This window comes from Erpetoichthys calabaricus, chromosome 4 (genome assembly GCF_900747795.2).
Source record: "Erpetoichthys calabaricus chromosome 4, fErpCal1.3, whole genome shotgun sequence".
Lineage (NCBI taxonomy): Eukaryota > Metazoa > Chordata > Cladistia > Polypteriformes > Polypteridae > Erpetoichthys > Erpetoichthys calabaricus.
In genome coordinates, this window is record NC_041397.2 from 148,028,209 (window position 1) to 148,049,632 (window position 21,424).

Sequence of the window (21,424 nt, forward strand, 5' to 3'; positions counted from 1 at the left end):
GAGCATAGGAAGTGTTTATAAGAGTGTGGGAAAGGTTAATATGAGTGAGAAAGGTTTAGTGGGAAGGGTTTATACAGCCTTAAAATATATATAAATAATAAAATAAATATAGGTCGCTACTTCACGGGTTTTCACCTATCGCGGGGGGCCCTGGAACGTAACCCCCGCAATAGGTGTGGGATGACTGTATATATATTTTAAGGGCCATATATATATATATATATATATATATATATATATATATATATATATATATATATATATATATAAACATCTACACGTGGAAGTGTATGTGTCTGTCCAGCCCAGAAGTGAAAGGTTGAGTCGGGGTAACGGCTCCATCTCCGAGGATACGCAAACGAGGCCAGCACGTCAGCAAAACAAAACCTCCAAAGAATGAGTCACTCACTTAGTGGATAACACAGGAGCGAAGCGAGCACATTGGCAAATGGTATCTCTTTTACTTTTCCTCCCGTCGCTAATACACAAGCAAGGCGAGCATGCCTGCAAAACAAAACCTCAGAAGAAACTTTCAATTACCTGACATCTCCACATTTCAGATTTTTTTCTGGCGATTTCAATAGTTTCTAGGACCCCGTGCTTTTAATATATATATATATATACAGTGCATCCAGAAAGTATTCACAGTGGATCACTTTATCCACATTTTGTTATGTTACAGCCTTATTCCAAAATGGATTAAATTCATTTTTTCCTCACAATTCTACACACAACACCCCATAATGACAACATGAAAAAAGTTTACTTGAGATTTTTGCAAATTTATTAAAAATAAAAAAATTCAGAAAGCACATGTACATAAGTATTCACAGCCTTTGTTGTGAAGCTCGAAATTGAGCTCAGGTGCATCCTGTTTCCCCTGATCATCCTTGAGATGTTTCTGCAGCTTAATTGGAGTCCACCTGTGGTAAATTCAGTTGACTGGACATGATTTGGAAAGGCACACACCTGTCTATATAAGGTCCCACAGTTGCCAGTTCATGTCAGAGCACAAACCAAGCATGAAGTCAAAGGAATTGTCTGCAGACCTCCGAGACAGGATTGTCTTGAGGCACATATCTGGGGAAGGTTACAGAAAAATTTCTGCTGCTTTGAAGGTCCCAATGAGCAGAGTGGCCTCCATCAGCCGTAAGTGGAAGAAGTTCAAAACCACCAGGGGCCTCATGCATAACGCCGTGCGTAGAACTCACACTATAACATGGCGTAAGCACAAAAGCGGGATTGTGCGTACGCACAGAAAAATCCAGATGCAGGAATCTGTGCGCACGCATACTTTCACGTTCTTCCACTACATAAATCCCGATCACCGTGAAAAGTAACGCACGTGCACGCGCCTTCTGTCCCGCCCCAACTCCTCCCAGAATTACGCCTCTTTGAATATGCAAATCAATATAAATAGCCTTCTGTGAAAAGACAATGGGAAAAGCACAGGGGAAAATATAAGAATTTCAGCGAATACCAAGTAGAGGCAAAGGAAAAACGTACTATTTGTTGGTTTAAACAGTGGTATAATCAACAAAAGGAAGTTGATCGAGTGACAGAGTGTCGGAAAAACTCGAAAGATCAAATTCACAAAGTCGCACAGTGCCCGAAATAAAAAAGAAATCACATATCAAAGTCGCCGTGAAAAGGCAAGTCGTAGCCCACCGTCTGAGTGTCATATGAAAGCGTATTTGGGTACAAACAAAAAACATAGGCACACAGTGGGAAAAAAGCACGAAATGTCAACTTTAATCTCGAAATTTCCACTTTAATCACGTAGTTTATTTTGCCATTAAAGTAGAACATCATAAACTTCATCTTAAAATCGTTTATTTTACTAGTTTCTCAAGTAGCACGTTAAATGCTTTGTTTTGTGTTTGATCTTCTATGTGCTCTATGTGTGTGAATCACTACGTGCTTCCGTTCTTTCTCTTTCTCCGACAGGACACAGAATGCATTACATTCGAGAGATTACAGCTCTCTGAATAATTTAAATACTGAGATGTATACGTGATATCATTTTCATGATGATAGGAATGAAAGCATGTTATTAAACATGGGAACACGGTGGCGCAGTGATTGTTCATATCTCACGCAAGAGGCTTGCTGCACCATGTGCGACCTTCGATGAAATAATTTATTACAGAAGTACTGTCTCTTTCAAACATACTAACCTCCAATTCCTGTCCATACTTTTCTTTCTCCAATCACCACACAATCAGCTCTGTAATAGACGTTAAGCCATTTGTAAGCTTAGAACGCCGATTCTTCAAAACTTTTAAGGAACATTGAATTACCTTCGTAGTACATGTTTAATTATTGTATTCGTCTGTCCTTCCAGTGTCGCGTCAGCACCAGCAAGAATACAACGCAAGGCAGGAGCTATCCTTGAACTAGCTATACACTGCGGCACCGTGTCCTCACTTAATTATTAACAATACAGATTATTTAAATGAAGTTAAAGTTTTATCTGTATACTATAAGCAACATATTTTGCTGCATTTCATCTTAAAATGATATTGTCATCATACGCGCTTTATAAAGTGGCGCAGGTTGTGCAATATTATAACTGTATCTCAAGTTTACAGTGAGGCGATTGTACTTGTAAGTACAAACAGTTCTACAAGGAGCACTTGATGGACTGATTGAGTGCGTTTATAGTTCTTGGGATGAAACTGTTTCTGAAACGCGAGGTCCGTACAGGAAAGGCTCTGACTCTTTTTGCCGTGGTTGAGGTAGTGTGTACTTGAAACTGTATACCGATAATTCTCTTTCCGATCGTCTGCTGCTGTGATTCACACTCAGATACAGTGATATAAATACTCCGAGTGGTGCAGTGAGAGTAATATGGAAAAAGATGATCCGCAGTGGCAACCCTTAACGGGAGCAGCAAAAAGAAGAACAAGATGCAGTGAGCGTAACAACGCTATAGCAGTTATGGTATTTGGAATACTATGGCTATTCCCTGGACCATTATATTGCTACATGTTAATTACAATCAGATGCATTACACTAATAAACAATATGCAGTTAATTTCAGTGTATTTATAAAGCCGCGTCAGGAATGTGGAGCTAAGAAAGAAAGGATGAGCACACAGGAACAGTAGTTTGACCATTCTGTGGACCATTATATTGTTACAGGTTAATTACAATCAGATGCATTAAATTTATGAACGATATGCGGTTAATTTCAGTGTATTTGATAAAGCCGCCGCCGTGGATGTGGATACAAGAAAGGGTGATCACACAGGAACAGTAGCACTGCATTGACGCTGGGTGCCGCCAGTCTGCAAAACCGAGCGGAGAAATTGCGTACGCCAAGGTATGAGTTACCGTGGAAATGTGCGTGGCTTTATGCCAAGTTTAGGTTTTATACATCGCGATTTGAGCGTGGAAAGGTTCGTACGCAACATTTCTGTGCGTACGCACCGTTTATACATAAGGCCCCAGGACTCTTCCTAGAGCTGGCCGGCCATCTAAACTGAGCGATCGGGGGAAAAGGGCCTTAGTCAGGGAGGTGACCAAGAACCCGATGGTCACTCTGTCAGAGCTCCAGAGGTCCTCTGGGGAGAGAGGAGAACCTTCCAGAAGGACAACCATCTCTGCAGCAATCCACCAATCAGGCCTGTATGGTAGAGTGGTCAGACGGAAGCCACTCCTTAGTAAAAGGCACATGGCATCCCACCTGGAGTTTGCCAAAAGGCACCTGAAGGACTTTCAGACCATGAGAAAGAAAATTCTCTGGTCTGATGAAACAAAGACTGAACTCTTTGGTGTGAATGCCAGGCGTCACGTTTGGAGGAAACCTGGCACCATCCCTACAGTGAAGCATGGTGGTGGCAGCATCATGCTGTGGGGATATTTTTCAGCGGCAGGAACTGGGAGACTAGTCAGGATAAAGGGAAAGATGACTGCAGCAATGTACAGAGACATTCTGGATGAAAACCTGCTCCAGAGCGCTCCTGACCTCAGACTGGGGTGACGGTTCATCTTTCAGCAGGACAATGACCCTAAGCACACAGCCAAGATATCAAAGGAGTGGCTTCAGGACAACTCTGTGAATGTCCTTGAGTGGCCCAGCCAGAGCCCAGACTTGAATCCGATTGAACATCTCTGGAGAGAACTTAAAATGGCTGTGCACCGATGCTTCCCATCCAACCTGATGGAGCTTGAGAGGTGCTGCAAAGAGGAATGGGCGAAACTGGCCAAGGATAGGTGTGCCAAGCTTGTGGCATCATATTTAACAAGACTTGAGGCTGTAATTGCTGCCAAAGGTGCATCGACAAAGTATTGAGCAACGGCTGTGAATACTTATGTACATGTGATTTCTCAGTTTTTTTATTTTTAATAAATTTGCAAAAACCTCAAATAAACTTTTTTCACGTTGTCATTATGGGGTGTTGTGTGCAGAATTCTGAGGAAAAAAATGAATTTAATCCATTAAGGCTGTAACATAACAAAATGTGGAAAAAGTGATGCGCTGTGAATACTTTGTGGATGCACTGTATATATATATATATATATATATATATAATCTTTCAAGTACTGTGTTTTTACTGTAGCATGAATTTGTATCTCATAAAATGGCAAACAGGAGGAAACAGTATATGCTGTATAATATCACTCTGCATTAAAGGTTTTCACAATTTGTAAAAGGTAGCCTTAAACAAAAATGCATTTGAGAGACAGGAGTATAAATGTTGTACCTCGTCAATGAAAACTATGTAGCTGGTAAGAACATCAGGGCTTTGTAATTGGAGTCTGTGTAATATGTACCATTTTCTGTAATAATTGTAAAAAATGTTTTTGAAACAGGTGTTTGAATTAAGTGACCCAAAAAGTTTAATGGCAGAGGGAACTGGAGAAACCAGCTGAGTCAGATAGATAAAGCCTTGTTAACTATTAATGGATACCCAGACAGAGGTGTGTACTACTCAGAAACTACCAAATCAAAACCTGTATAAAGTGACCTGTACCTGCAAGTTGTAAACATGACCATGCTCAAGGGGCTGCAGTGGAGGGCTGGGTATGACATTTTAAGGACACAAAGGGACAAAAGTAGGTTTTACCTAGACATAAATGGAATTATTCAAAGGTCAAGAGGCCTGAACCAAGCATTGGCCCTGCATTACAACATCCTATGGATCCAAGAGGTGCATCAAGGAGGCACAAGACTAGCATGAACTCAGGTAAATAAAGAAGACAGGTCTCCCTGCAATTCCATCCACCCAGAAGCTTTTCCTGATCAGAAGCCTGTAATCTCTGCCATTCCATCCATCCACAAACCAAGCCTAATCAGAGACCACCCCAGACCAATCAGCTCATTAAGACAAAGAGCCACCTGGAAGACTAAATATATATAGAATGTTTAGTCTTCTAATAAGGCAAACTACTGCCTGTCCAGTTTATATAGTTATTATGCTACACTGTTACACTGATTTGGTTCTTGTTGGGCATATTTAAAAATGAACAAAGTCTCTGCACTCTTTAAAATTTAGTGTTATAATATGTTATCTAGATATACTTTGTTATGAGTATTTTGCTTCTGATAATCACAAAAGAAACCTAAAATTTAGAAGTGAAAGCAATATCCTACAGAACTACCTAAATCAAAGTAAGAAAATGGAGGATGACTTATTTTGTCATGTGTTTTCATTTTTTGATTGACAGTCTCTCTAGTGGTATTTACATTAATTGAGCCTTCTTGACAACCGCTTTACGTCATCAGTGTTGTTGAAATTTAGTTTTTGATCATTTCCATAGCACCCCACTTAGGTAAATGGGAGTGTGGCCCGCTTTCTACAATTGGCTCCTTGATTTTGCTGACATTGAAGAAGAGACTGCTCTCCTGGGACCACTGTGTGAGAAAACAAACCTCTTCATTAAAAGGTGTCATCACCCTTAGTGGTCAGGTCATCAGCAAATTTAACAATGGAGTTGGTGCTGCATTTGGCTAAGTAGTCATTGTTAAACAAGATGTACAGCGGGGGCTCAGTATATACCCTGAAAGGTGCCTGTGCTGAGGATCAGAATGGGAAAAGTGATGCCACCAATATTCACAGGCCGTGGGTTGCCAATTAGGAAGTCCAAAATCCCAATGCAGATCGTGGCACTAAGTCCCAGGTCTAGAAGTTTGATGATCAGTTTTAATGATACAAGAGCATTATTTTAAACCGTACTCTGCCATAAGGGTTTTTATTATCCATGCCAGGATTTCATGAAGTTAATTGCATCAAGCTTCCTCTATGGACTGGCTATGAAAATATGTACACTAAACATGGTCCAAACTATCTGGAAAATTCTGTTTAATGTGTCCAATCGCCAATGTCTCAAAGCACTTCATTGCATTAGAAGTTAATGTCACTGGCCTGAAGCCATTTAGTCAATCCATTTTATTTTCTTTGGCAAAAGGAAATTTCCTAACTTTCTGAAACAGGTGAGGACCACAAATTCTCTCAGTAAAATATTAAATATGTTTGTGAAAATACCAGCTACTCTAATTGGTTGCTGCAATGATTTTAAAATATGTCCTGAAATTCCATCCAGACTAGAGACATTGTGGACATTGAATCCAACCTCAAAGCAGAGAGTCAGACTAGGAGTGAAAAGCAGGGTTCTGGATCTGTGAGGCAGTTGTAGTTACCACTACACTACATTGATTAAGAACTAATCTAATTAAGAACATATAAAAACACTCAAGCAATATTACATTTCAATATTATATGAAACACTAAATTCCAACATTAATTGTTAATGAATATTTCACACTTTGGTTCTACAACCTTCTTACTATTGTGAATATTTCCACCACAAAGTACAAAAAAAAAATAGAGAATAGGCTTCAAAACCACCAACCAGACCAGAATTTTACCTTCATCTGGTTACCCTGGGTAGGCCTCACTTCTAGAAGCCATGCCCAAAACTCAATAAGCAGACTACAGTCCTGCCTAGGCTCTAAATGTGTCAAAATCTTTAAAATAGCAAAAGATCAAAATGTCCAGAAAAGTGAAGAGAAAAAAAGTGATGATCTGAAAACAAAACAAAGTTTCTTTATTTTGTGAACTGTGGGAGTCTCAAATGTATTTGATGGGAAACACCATCAAAAACCCCGAATAGAAATCCAAAGGGCCAAGACAAATCTTTATAAAAAATAAAAGGTTTATTTTCGCAAATGCTGTTCAAGTCCAAAAGCTCTGAAGAGCACAAAGGAAGTGCCTGGAGAGGCAAAGAAAAAACAGCAAATAAGTCCGAAATCAGAATCCAATAATCATACTTGAAAACAGAGCAGAGTTCCAAAAATCAATAAACAGTCCCAAAACAAAGAAAATTCCAATTAATCGCTAACCAAGAAGACAGTATCTCAGAAACAATAGATAGATAGATAGATAGATAGATAGATAGATAGATAGATAGATAGATAGATAGATAGATAGATACTTTATTAATCCCAATGGGAAATTCACATTCTTCAGCAGCAGCATACTGATACAATAAATAATATTAAATTAAAGAATGATAATAATACAGGTGAAAAAAACAGACAATAACTATGTATAATGTTAAATATTAACGTTTACCCCCCCCTGGTGGAATTAAAGAGTCGCATAGTTTGGGGGAGGAACGATCTCCTCAATCTGTCTGTGGAGGAGGACAGTGACAGCAGTCTGTCGCTGAAGCTGCTCTTCTGTCTGGAGATGATACTATTAAGTGGATGCAGTGGATTCTCCATAATTGATAGGAGCCTTCTGAGCGCCCTTCGCTCTGCAACAGATGTTAAACTGTCCAGCTCCATGCCAACAATAGAGCCTGCCTTCCTCACCAGTTTGTCCAGGCGTGAGGCGTCTTTCCTCTTAATGCTGCCTCCCCAGCACACCACTGCGTAGAAGAGGGCGCTCGCCACAACTGTTTGATAGAACATCTGCAGCATCTTATTGCAGATGTTGAAGGAAGCCAGCCTTCTAAGGAAGTATAACCGGCTTTGTCCTTTCTTGCACAGCGCATCAATATTGGCAGTCCAGTCTAATTTATCATCCAGCTGCACTCCCAGATATTTATAGGTCTGCACCATCTGCACACAGTCACCTTTGATGATCACTGGGTCTATGAGGGGTCTGGGCCTCCTAAAATCCACCACCAGCTCCTTGGTTTTGCTGGTGTTCAGGTGTAGGTGGTTTGAGTCGGACCATTTAACAAAGTCATTGATTAGGTCCCTATACTCCTCCTCCAGCCCATTCCTGATACAGCCCACGATAGCAGTGTCATCAGCGAACTTTTGCACATGGCAGGACTCCGAGTTGTATTGGAAGTCCGATGTATATAGGCTGAACAGGACCGGAGAAAGTACAGTCCCTTGTGGCGCTCCTGTGTTGCTGACCACAATGTCAGACGTGCAGTTCCCAAGACGCACATACTGAGGTCTGTCTTTAAGATAGTCCACGATCCATGCCACTAGGTATGAATCTAATCCCATCTCTGTCAGCTTGTCCCTAAGGAGCAGAGGTTGGATTGTGTTGAAGGCGCTAGAGAAGTCTAGAAACATAATTCTTACAGCACCACTGCCTCTGTCCAAGTGAGAGAGGGATCGGTGTAGCATATAGATGATGGCATCTTCCGCTCCCACCTTCTCCTGATATGCAAACTGCAGAGGGTCAAGGGCGTGTTGAACCTGTGGCCTAAGGTGGTGAAGCAGCAGCCTCTCCATGGTCTTCATCACATGTGATGTCAGAGCAACAGGCCGAAAGTCATTCAGCTCACTAGGACGTGATACCTTTGGGACTGGGGTGATACAAGATGTTTTCCAAAGCCTCGGGACTCTCCCCTGTTCCAGGCTCAGGTTGAAGATGCGCTGTAGAGGACCCCCCAGCTCCGATGCACAGACCTTCAGCAGTCGTGGCGATACTCCATCTGGACCCGCTGCTTTGCTGGCACGAAGTCTCCTCAGCTCTCTGCTCACTTGCGCTGTTGTTATTATGGGTGGGGATGTTTTTCCTATGCTGGTATCAGCAGAAGGATGTGTGGAGGGTGCAGTACTCCGAGGTGAGAGTGAGAGTGGGTTAGGGTGGTCAAACCTGTTAAAAAAGTTGTTCATTTGGTTTGCTCTCTTCACGTCTCTCTCAATGGTGGTCCCCCGCTTCGAGCTGCAGCCAGTGATGATCTTCATCCCATCCCACACTTCCTTCATGCTGTTATTCTGCAACTTCTGCTCCAGCTTTCTCCTGTACTGCTCCTTCGCCGCCCTGAGTTGGACTCGGAGTTCCTTCTGCACGCGCTTGAGCTCATGCTGATCACCGTCTTTAAAAGCCCTTTTCTTCTGATTCAAAAGGCCCTTGATGTTACTTGTAATCCATGGCTTGTTGTTAGCATAGCAGCGTACTGTTCTTACTGGAACTACAATGTCCATACAGAAGTTGATGTAGTCAGTAGTGCAGTCAACAACTTCCTCAATGTTCTCATTATGAGATCCCTGCAGGATATCCCAGTCTGTAGTTCCAAAAAGTTCTCTCAGAGTATTCTCAGCCTCCGGGGTCCACTTCCTGAATGATCGTGTGGTTACAGGTAGGACTCTAACTTTTGGTTTATAGTGAGGCTGAAGCTGAACCAGGTTATGATCTCCTTTCCCAAGCGCAGGCAGCGGGGTGGCGCTGTATGCGTCTTTAACGTTTGCATACAGTAAATCAATAGTCTTATTTCCCCGGGTGTTACAGTCCACATACTGGGAGAATGCAGGCAATGTTTTGTCCAGCGTCACATGGTTAAAGTCTCCAGCGATTAGCACAAGCGCCTCAGGGTGCTGCGTTTGTAACTTAGCAACAGCGGAATGGATGATGTCACTCGCTGACTCCACGTCTGCCCGAGGAGGAATGTATACAATAACAACAATGACATGTCCAAACTCTCTGGGCAAATAGTAGGGACGTAAACTTACGGCCAACAGTTCGATATCCCTGCAGCAAGTGGAGATTTTGACGTTAACATGTCCAGAGTGACACCACCGTGTATTAACATAGAGAGTGAGTCCTCCTCCTTTGTGCTTACCACAGGTACTTGCATCTCTGTCCGCTCTAACTGTGCTAAACCCGGGTAGCTCCACGTTGGCATCTGGGATGGTGTTATTTAGCCACGTTTCGCAGAAACACAACAAACTGCATTCTCTGTAGGTCCTTACATTTTTCACCAGCGCAGCCAGTTCGTCGATCTTATTTGAGATTGAGTTTACATTCCCCAGAATCACAGAAGGCACCGAAGGCTTGAAACGCCACTTTCTCGCAAGCCGCTTCTTTTTTAGCTTAGTGCCGGCTCTGCTGCCACGATACCGCCTTCTTACCTCGTCGGGTAAATATGGAACCACACCGGCACTGGCATTTGTTCTCAGCGCCCGAAGTTGAGTACTTGAATAGGCGAGTCTCGGCGTGTTAAAATCCATGCCCACGTTGTAAAAGTAAGTGTGTCCAGGGAAGGAATCCACATAAAATAAAGTGGTAGGAGTGATCAATAAATAAAAATAGAAAAATAAAAGTAGAAAAGTACACATACATATACAGTCATACACGGAGCTGCTGAAAAGGCTGCCACTCACGGCGGCGCCGGATGCATGCATATGCAATGCAGGGGTCAAAGCCAGAAATTCCATATAAGAATGAAAAAATCATAAACCAGGAATCAAAATCACAAATCTAATGCAGAACCTGTTGGGCCTTCCTCATCTTTGGCTTAAATATTGCTGGGGCCAGTCCCCAGGGTGCCTAAATAGGTTTCACATATACTAAGCAGAGCAGACAACAAGGAAAACTAAAACAGAGAAACATAATAACAGTAATACAAAATTGAAAATAATGAAAAAAACAGCATTAGATTAAGTAAATAAAAACAAGCAGAACAAAACCAAAACAGAATTAATAACAGAATATGAAAATAATATTTAAAATATAAAAACATTAAATTAACTAGGCAAAAACTTGAGCCATGGCAGCAACACGTGGCTGTACTATAACACATTTTATTTAACTTTTTTATTAATTTATCTTTTGTGGAATAGTTGCTTACACAAACAGGACATCATTTTGGAAATTCTGGAGTTTGCGTTCAGACATTTGTCTTTCATAAATATTCCTAGCTCTCTCTACCTAGTTAGTTTTCTGTTAATTCTGTTCTATCCTACTTTCCTCACTTTTACTAACATTTTACATCTTTCCCTCAGCGAAATGGTACAACTAACCAACTGAATGTTAAACAGATTGATTTGCAGAAGGTTAGCACCACAGCACAATGCTTAGCACTTTATTGATCAAGTATCCTGGGGCTGAATTTCATGTCCAGTTGTTGTCTTTATGGAGTTTATACTATACCTTTTCCCATTGTCCATAAGGGTTTTACTCTAGGTACTTTGGTTTTTCCTTTCACATCTCCAAATAAATCTTTGAGGAGATTCTGGTCCACCATCCGGCGTCTCAGGAAGGGGAAGCAGTGCAGTGTCAACACTGTATATGGTGGGGATGGTGCACTGCTGACCTCGACTTGGGACGTTGTGGGTCGGTGGGGGGAGTACTTCGAAGACCTACTCAATCCCATTAACATGCCTTCCAATGAGGAAGCAGAGCCTGGGGACTCAGAGGTGGGCTCCCCCATCTCTGGGACTGAGGTCACCGAGGTGGTCAAAAAACTCCTTGGTGGCAGGGCCCCGGGGGTGGATGAGATACGCCCGGAGTTCCTCAAGGCTCTAAATGTTGTAGGACTGTCTTGGTTGACACGCCTCTGCAACATCGCATGGACATCAGGGACAGTGCCTCTGGATTGGCAGACCGGGGTGGTGGTCCCCCTCTTTAAGAAAGGGGATCGGAGGGTGTGTTCCAACTACAGAGGGATCACACTCCTCAGCCTCCCTGGAAAAGTCTATTCAGGGGTCCTGGAGAGGAGGGTCTGTCGGATAGTCGAGCCTCGGATTCAGGAGGAACAGTGTGGTTTTCGTCCTGGTCGCGGAACAGTGGACCAGCTCTATACCCTTAGCAGGGTCCTGGAGGGTGCATGGGAGTTTGCCCAACCAGTCTACATGTGTTTTGTGGACTTGGAAAAGGCATTCGACCGTGTCCCTCGGGGAATCCTGTGGGGGGTACTCCGAGAGTATGGGGTACCGGCCCCCCTGATAAGGGCTGTTCGGTCCCTGTACGATCGGTGCCAGAGCTTGGTCCGCATTGCCGGCAGTAAGTCGAACCCGTTTCCAGTGAGAGTTGGACTCCGCCAGGGCTGCCCTTTGTCACCAATTCTGTTCATAACTTTTATGGACAGAATTTCTAGGCGCAGCCAGGGCGTTGAGGGGGTCCGGTTTGGTGGGCTCAGGATTGGGTCACTGCTTTTTGCAGATGATGTTGTCCTGTTTGCTTCATCAGGCCGTGATCTTCAGCTCTCTCTGGATCGGTTCGCAGCCAAGTGTGAAGCGGCTGGGATGAGAATCAGCACCTCCAAATCCGAGACCATGGTCCTCAGCCGGAAAAGGGTGGATTGCCCTCTCAGGGTTGGTAGCGAGATCCTGCCCCAAGTGGAGGAGTTCAAGTATCTCGGGGTCTTGTTCACGAGTGAGGGAAGAATGGAGCGTGAGATCGACAGGCGGATCGGTGCAGCATCCGCAGTAATGTGGGTGCTGCATCGGTCTGTCATGGTGAAAAAGGAGCTGAGCCGCAAGGCGAAGCTCTCAATTTACCAGTCAATCTATGTTCCTACCCTCACCTATGGTCATGAACTATGGGTAGTGACCGAAAGAACGAGATTGCGAATACAAGCGGCTGAAATGAGTTTCCTCCGCAGGGTGTCTGGGCTTTCCCTTAAAGATAGGGTGAGAAGCTCAGTCATCCGGGAGGGGCTCAGAGTAGAGCCGCTGCTCCTCCGCATCGAGAGGAGTCAGATGAGGTGGCTCGGGCATCTGATCAGGATGCCTCCTGGACGCCTCCCTGGTGAGGTGTTTCAGGCACGTCTAACCGGGAGGAGGCCCCGGGGAAGACCCAGGACACGCTGGAGGGACTATGTCTCTCGACTGGCCTGGGAACGCCTTGGGATTCTCCCGGAAGAGATAGAAGAGGTGGCAGGGGAGAGGGAAGTCTGGGCATCTCTGCTCAAGCTGCTGCCACCGCGACCCGACCTCGGATAAGCGGGAGACAATGGATGGATGGATGGATCTCCAAATAAATGCTGGTTAGGTTAACTGGTGATTGCAAACAGGCCCTCTGTGGATGTGTGCATGACTGGGAGCTGTGATGGACTGGCAGCTTATTTGGGGATGTTTTCTTGCTTTGTACCCAGCGCTGGTGTGATACACTTTGGCCCCTTTGACCCTTAAAATGTGCAGTAAATCAGAATTTTCAAAGTTATCACTTTTTGAAAGAAGAAAGACATGCAGTTAGTGAACTGGCATTGCTAAATTAGCCATTTTGTGTGTTGGGGAGTGAGTGTGTTGCCAGCCAGCAATGGACTGGTACCCTGTCTAGGTGTTGTTCATGTCTTACCTCTGTGATTTCTGGGATAGGCACCAGCTGCCCTACAATCATGCCCTGGGTAAGCAGGGTATGAAGATGGATGGATAAAATGACTCACCTCTCACAATAGAACATGGAATATGTAATTGGCCAACAAATTTTATTTTATCTGGCTGCAGGGATAAAATTTTCCAGTTGGCCTCAGAGTGTCTGGGAATCCCCTAGGAAGAGCTGCAGGAAGTTACTACAGATAGCACAAAGTTCAGTGTATTGCCATCCTAATCCGGAAAAGATTGAGGGAAAATGTTCATGACAAACATCTGGATATATTTAAAGAATAACTACTGTAGTTGTGAATGTTGTACATTTGTTGCTTCCATTTAAATAGTAAAACATCCCATAACAATATGTTTCATGAAAATTTATAAAGACTAGGAAAGCATTAAGTTTTTTAAACTAATATGAATAGGCAATGTCACACTACTTCATTGAATTTTTCAGTCAGATCTTTCATTTACATAGTCTCAAGAAAATCACAGCGAACTGAAGATTGTAGCAATGCACACCCATTACTGTCAATTGTGTACTGTGGCACCCCAGTGATTCAATCATAGCATTTGCAAAACAATCCTTACAACTCTTTGCATCCTTCTAGGACAAAAACAAACTAGTATGATTGTATCATAGTACGTCACCAGCCTTAGGGGTGGCGTCTTGTGTCTGAAACAGTTAACAGCCAATGAGTACTTGACCAGAACAGCAATGCATACAATGCTCACTAACAGTGAAGAACAATGCTGGCTACAAGAGAAGAAGGAAAGTTTTTCTGATGTAATTAAAATTGTAAATTAAATTTGACACAAAGCTCTCAATTCTCAAATAGATAGATAGATAGATAGATAGATAGATAGATAGATAGATAGATAGATAGATAGATAGATAGATAGATAGATAGATAGATAGATAGATAGATAGATAGATAGATAGATAGATAGATAGATAGATAGATAGATAGATAGATAGATAGATAGATAGATAGATAGATAGATAGATAGATAGATAGATAGATAGATAGATAGATAGATACTTTATTAATCCCAAGGGGAAATTCACATACTCCAGCAGCAGCATACTGATAAAGAAAATATTAAATTAAAGAGTGATAACAATGCAGGTATACAGACAGACAATAACTTTATATAATGTTAACGTTTATACCCCCCCCCCCCCCCCCCCCCGGGTGGTATTGAAGAGAATATTCAAGGCACTTTGTGAAGAAATGGGCTCTGAACATACTCATCTTTTTCTTCATGCTGAGATGAGATAGCAGTTGAGAGGTAAAATACTAACCTGATTGTTTGACCTGCGCCAAAATGTAAAATTATTCTTCCAGCAGCAAAATAATTAAAAGTTCCAAGATCTCTCAATTATTGGTTAGATAAGCTTGCATATCTGGCAGATATTTTTTTTTTGTTAAATGAGCTGAACACATCCTTGCAAGGACAGCAAGGACAGCTTACGGATGTGCAAGGTAAAATGGATGTATTTTAAAAGAAAATATTGCTGTGCCAAACACAATTAACTGAAGAAGATCTACAAGTGTTCCCAAATCTCGATGAGTATGTGAAAGAGAAGGATGTCAACCGACAGGTAATAATTCTAGTTCAACAGCATTTATGGTTGCTTACAGAACCTTTTGGCCGTTATTACCCAAAGGGAGAGGACCCCAGACGTGGCACTATGTGGATAATGGACCCATTTTCGTCAAAAATTGAAGATAGCAACTTGAGCATGAACGAAAAGGAAAGCCTAAACAATCTATCATTTGACGATAGTCTCAAAGCTAAATTCCACTTATCTCCATCAAGATCTTAATTTTGGCTCTCTGTAAAAAGTGAGTACCCAGTACTGAGTGAAATGGCCATCAAAATTTTGATTCCATTCACAACAATCTATTTATCTGGAAAGACATTCTCATCTGTTATGGCAATCAAAAACAAGTACCACTGCTTGAAATATATGCCGCTTTACATATTGAAATGATATCATTGGAACCAAGAATCCATAAACTAATTTCAAACAAGGAACAACAAATATCGCATTAATAATTTTGTTATTTCATATTGTTATTTTCAAATTTAAACTTTGCTATACGGGCGGCACGGTGGCGCAGTGGGTAGCACTACTGCCTCGCAGTTGGGAGATCTGGGGACCTGGGTTCGATTCCCGGGTCCTCCCTGCGTGGAGTTTGCATGTTCTCCCCGTGTCTGCGTGGGTTTCCTCCGGGGGCTCCGGTTTCCTCCCACAGTCCAAAGACATGCAGGTTAGGTGGATTGGCGATTCTAAATTGGCCCTAGTGTGTGCTTGGTGTGTGGGTGTGTTTGTGTGTGTCCTGCGGTGGGTTGGCACCCTGCCCAGGATTGTTTCCTGCCTTGTGCCCTGTGTTGGCTGGGATTGGCTCCGGCAGCCCCCGTGACCCTGTGTTCGGATTCAGCGGGTTGGAAGATGGATGGATGGATGAAACTTTGCTATACAGTAATTAAACAAGCTTTAATTGTTGTTAATTGTTGTAATTGAACAAGTGTAATTATCATTTCACATTAATAAATGGAAGCTTTATGATCACCATTTTATAGCTGTTTGTACCTTTTAAAAAATGTAATATTAGTGGTCCACAAAATTCAAAATTCTGAGTTTAGTGGTCCATGAGGTCCGAATGGTTGGTGACCGCTGCATTATAGTATTAAATAGAGCCATCCATCCATCCATTTTCCAACCCGTTGAATCTGAACACAGGGTCGCGGGGGTCTGCTGGAGCCAATCCCAGCTAACATAGGGCACAAGGCAGGAACCAATCCCGGGCAGGGAGCCAACCCACCACAGAAACAGAGCCAGACCCTATATGAAAAACTCTGGAAACATTCCTGGAAGAAACACTAGTCCATATAATGGCACAGTCATGCATACCATGACCAGTTAATTGTCTCTGGTCAATCTGAGATGCATGGCTTTGTGTCATGGGAGGAAACACAGAAAACCCATGGTAACATGGGAAGACCATGCAAATTAAGCACAGACAGTGACTTAGCTGGAAAAGAAACTAAGGTTCCTGGAGCTTTGGAGATATTAGAAAGAAGCAGTAAGAACAACTGTGAAAATGTGCCAATTACCTAAAAATAGACTACTTAAAGCATGCAAAATGTGGAAAATAATTGTTTAATTTTTTTTTCTTTTAGGGACTTAACATATTAATTTGGCAGAAGATACTTACAGATTAAACAGTAAAACATTTACAATCTGTCATTTTGTTCAGACTCACCATGGATGGACAGTGAAGCAGGGTCTATAACTAAGACCCTGTTTTCCTCAAACTCCTGATCATATAAATGTTGTCTAAAAATATTAACCACAACTTCTTCATTTAGTGTATATTTAAGCAGCAGTGTGTTTTCTTCTGGTACTTGAAACTGTAGCCTGTAGTATGCAATGGTGTCATTAGTTCTGTAAAAAAAAACAAAAAAAAAAACAATGAAAAACTCATATTTCTGTATTACGAAATCAAAGAAAAAGCAAACAATACAAAAATTATAAATACAAAAGAATTTAAAAATCTATGTTAGATTATGCTACTAAAAACACACAAAAAAGGTAGCAGTATAACTTCAGTCAGTCATTTACCAACCCGCTATATCCTAACACAGGGTCACGGGGGTCTGCTGGAGCCAATCCCCGTCAACACAGGGTGCAAGTCAGGAACAAATCCCGGGCAGGACACACACACACACACACAAACACACACACACCAAGCACACATTAGGGTCAATTTAGGATCGCCAATGCATGTCTTTGGACTGTGGGAGGAAACTGGAGAACCCGGAGGAAACCCATGCAGACATGGGGAGAACATGCAAACTCCATGCGGGGAGGACCCGGGAAACAAACCCAGGTCTCCTTACTCCTCCGTGCTGCCCCAGTGTAATTTCAAAATAACGATAATTATAGAAACATAAATACCATATTTATGATACCATTTTTCTATCTGTTAAATGATCCAACTACTTTCATTATCTGTTGGATCCTTATTCACATGGATATCAAGTAGGCAGGTAACATATAAAGCCTTAAATGGCCAAGGTCCAGCTTACTTATCTGAACTTATCATTACTTACTAACCAGAACACACATTAAGATCTCAAGATGCTGGTCTGCATATGATTCCAAGGATTAAGAAAATAACAGTGGGTGGTCGAGCTTTTAGTTACAGGGCCCCAAAATTGTTGAATGGTCTACCTGCTACTATATAAGATACACCTTCAGTCTCAGCCTTCAAATCCCTGCTGAAGACTCATTACTTCTGCATGACACCCAGACGAGAGCTGCTGATTAACTGTGCATATTGCTTATCAGGTCTTAGTGATTAGAACTAAAATATTAGTAATACTGTATGATATTTATAATTAGTTTGTTTTCTCGGTACTTAAATGTGGCGCTTGGTGCTACTGCCCTACTGCCAAGTTGTTTGTCTGCCTATTGAAAAGTCATCTCGGATAAAGTAGCACTGGAGTCATCAGGTAGAAGGGTCCTTTCATCAGATTGGATGGCGCAGCACTGACTCAGCTGTGGAATGACCAGTGGTTGGGGTGCAGCTTGTTGGCTGAGGTCTCCAGGGGCCTCATGTATAAACAGTGCGTACGCACAAAAATGTTGCGTAAGCCTGTTTCCACGCTCAAATCGTGATGTATAAAACCTAAACTTGGTGTAAAGCCATGCACATTTTCACGGTAGCTCCAACCCTGGCATACGCAAGTTCTCCGCTCGGTTTTGCAAACTGGCGGCACCCAGCGTCAAAGTAGTGCTGCTGTTCCCAGGTGGTTTCCCTTTCTTTTTTACATCCAGAACACCGGCTTTATCAAATACACTGAAATTAACCGCATATTGTTCATTAGTTTAAGGCATCTGATTGTAATGAACCTGTAACAATATAATGGTCCACGAAATGGCCAAACTATTCCAAATACCATAGCTGCTTTAGCATTGTTACTCTCACTGCACCTTCTTCTTCTACTTTCAGCTGCTCCCATTAGGGGTTGCCTTCGAAAAGAGAATTACCGGTACACAAAATCAAGCACACGCTGCCTCAGCCATTCGCTATTTGAACTGCTCTCATCCGACAAACGCTTCAGAGCCTTTCCTGTACGGACCTCACGGTTCAGAAACAGTTTCATCTCAAGAACTATAAACGCACTCAATCAGTCCATCAAGTTCTCCTTGTAGAACTGTTTGTACTTACAAGTACAATTACCTCACTGTGAACTTGCGATAGTTATAATATTACACAACCTGCGCCACTTTATAAAGCGTGTATTTACATATGATGACGATATCATTTTTAAGATGAAATGCAGCAAAATATGTTTATTACATTATACAGATAAAATGTTAATGTCATTTAAATAATATATATTGTTAATAATTAAACATGTGAGGACACAGTGGCGCAGCGCTAGCTAGTTCAGGGACTGTTCCTGCCTCGCGCTGTATTCCTGCTGGGGCTGGCGCGACACTGGAAAGATAGATGGATAGAATAATTAAACATGTACTACGAAGGTATTTCAATGTTCTTTAAAAGTTTTGAAGAATCAGCGTTCTAAGCTTACAGATGGCTTAACATCTATTACAGAGCTGAGTGTGTGGCGATTGGTTACTTGGAGAAAGAAAAGGAAGAACAGGAATTGGGGGTTAGTACGTTTGAAAGAGACAGTACTGCTGCAATAAATTATTTCATCAAAGGTCACGCACGGTGCAGGAAACATCTTGCGGGAGGCAGGAACAATCTCTGGACGAGGTGCCTGCTCGTCACTATCACTGGGCCACCGTGTTCCCATGTTTAATAACATGCTTTAATTCCTATCATCATGAAAATGATATCAAGTATACATCTCAGTATTTTAATTATTCAGAGAGCTGTTATATCACAAATGTAATGGATTCTGTGTCCTGTCGGAGGAAGAGAAAGTCAGTTTAAGAAGCATGTAGTGATTCGCACACATAGAGCACATAGAAGAACACATACAAAACAAATCATTTAACATGCTACTTTAGTTACGATGGTATTTGAGAAACTAGTAAATTAAACGATTTAAATATGAAGTTTATGATGTTCTACTTTAATGACAAAATAAACTATGTGATTGAAGTGGAAATTTCGAGATTAAAGTTGTCATTTCGAGCTTTTTTCTCACTGTGTCCCTATTTTTTTTCTTTTCTCTGTACCCTAATAAGCTTTCATATGACACTCAGACGGTGGTCTACGATTCGCCTTTTCATGGTGACTTTGATATCTGACCGCTTCTTTTTTATTTTGGACACTGTGCATCTTTGGGAACTTGAGCTTTCAAGATTCTCTGACAATTTGCCACTCCATCAACTTCCTTTTGTTGATTATATCACTGTTTAAACCAACAAATAGTAAGTTTTTCCTTGCTTCCACTTGGCATTCGCTGAAATTCTTCTATTTTTCACCATGCTTTTGCCATTGTCTTTTCACAGAAGGCTGAGCTTAAGGGCTATTTATATTGATTTGCATATTCAAAGAGACGTAATTCTGGGAAGAGTTGGGGCGGGACAGCAGGCGCGTGCACGTGCGTTACTTTTCATGCTGACCGGGATTTATGTAGCGGAAGAACGTGGAACTTCGTGTTCGCACAGATTTATGCATCTGGATTTTTTTGTGTGTACGAACATTTCCGTTTTTGTCCGTCTGCCATGTTATAGTGTGAACATACATGAGGCCCCAGGACTTTGAAATAATCTGAATCCTCCTCCCTCTGAATTGCCTTTTCCAAGATTTCTTCCATTTTTCCCTACAAGGTTTTTTTTTTGGGAGCTTTTTCTTATCTTCTTAGGTAGTCAAAGCTGTGGGCTATTAAAAAACAGGGCCCATTAAAGCCCATGCAGCACTGCTTGTGCGATTTTGGGCTACACAAAAATAAATAGTTGATTTTGTTGTTGTAACTCAAAAAAATAAAACCCTCAGATTAAGGTAATGAAATGCTTTATTTTAAAATATTTGTACCATTAACTGCTGTGTCCTGTGAGGCAGATGTCTATTTTTGTATGAATTCATGGATGGAACACATACAGAACAACACTGTGCTGTGATGCCCAACTTGCCTGCATCTTTGACACCTTCTTAAACCTGGGTCATCGACAGTCATGAAGCCGGGGATGAACTAGTGCAATGAGGACACATAACAAGAAGATGGGTACAAAACAGTGCAGTGTGCAATTTATTCCAAATGGTAAAATTCAGAAAATGTCTAAATGTGTGCAAAGAAGTGCAGTACACAAATCTTCTTTCAATAAATAATCCATAAAAGTACAGATGCTCTAGTGAGGAAGATCCATCCATCCATTATCCAACCCGCTATATCCTAACTACAGGGTCACGGGTGTCTGCTAGAGCCAATCCCAGCCAACATAGGGTGCAAGGCAGGAAACAAACCCCGGGCAGGGCACCAGCACCCTGCAAGTGAGGAAGATAAAAATCAATAAATACTCCATTAAAATCAAGGGTTAAGTCAGGGTTAGAACCTGTCTTTTAGCTTCTCTTCCCAGTGCTGCTCTCTCTCACTCCTTCCTCATAGGCATCCAAGGATGAAAAAGTCAGGTTAATTCTGCTGTCACCACAACAAGAACATACTGCACAGGCTCTACTAGTTACTAAACGATTCCTTGATGTAAATATGTATTATTTTAATTTTCTTTCTCATAATATTTAGTGAAAAATAAACACAGACTGATAATACTCTTTTCAATCTACAACAATATTTTTTAAAGATAAAACCTCCCTCCTGAGAATCTTTAGTGTTGAATTGAAGTGGGAAAAAATACACCATCTTTTGCATTTTAATCTGAGTAGCCAGGACAGAGTTAGTGAAATTAAGAACTTAAAACAG

At 41.9% G+C, this 21,424-nt stretch overlaps 1 protein-coding gene across 2 annotated transcripts in view; it reads right to left on the reverse strand.

The window, feature by feature from the left end:
* LOC114650317 (TPA-induced transmembrane protein) overlaps positions 1-21,424 on the reverse strand; it is an 81,470-nt gene that overhangs the window by 13,044 nt on the left and 47,002 nt on the right. For both annotated transcript variants that reach the window (XM_051927038.1, XM_028799872.2), the window contains one exon: positions 16,786-16,967. In XM_051927038.1, the coding sequence (XP_051782998.1) occupies positions 16,786-16,967 (182 nt within the window). The remainder of the gene's footprint in view (positions 1-16,785; positions 16,968-21,424) is intronic.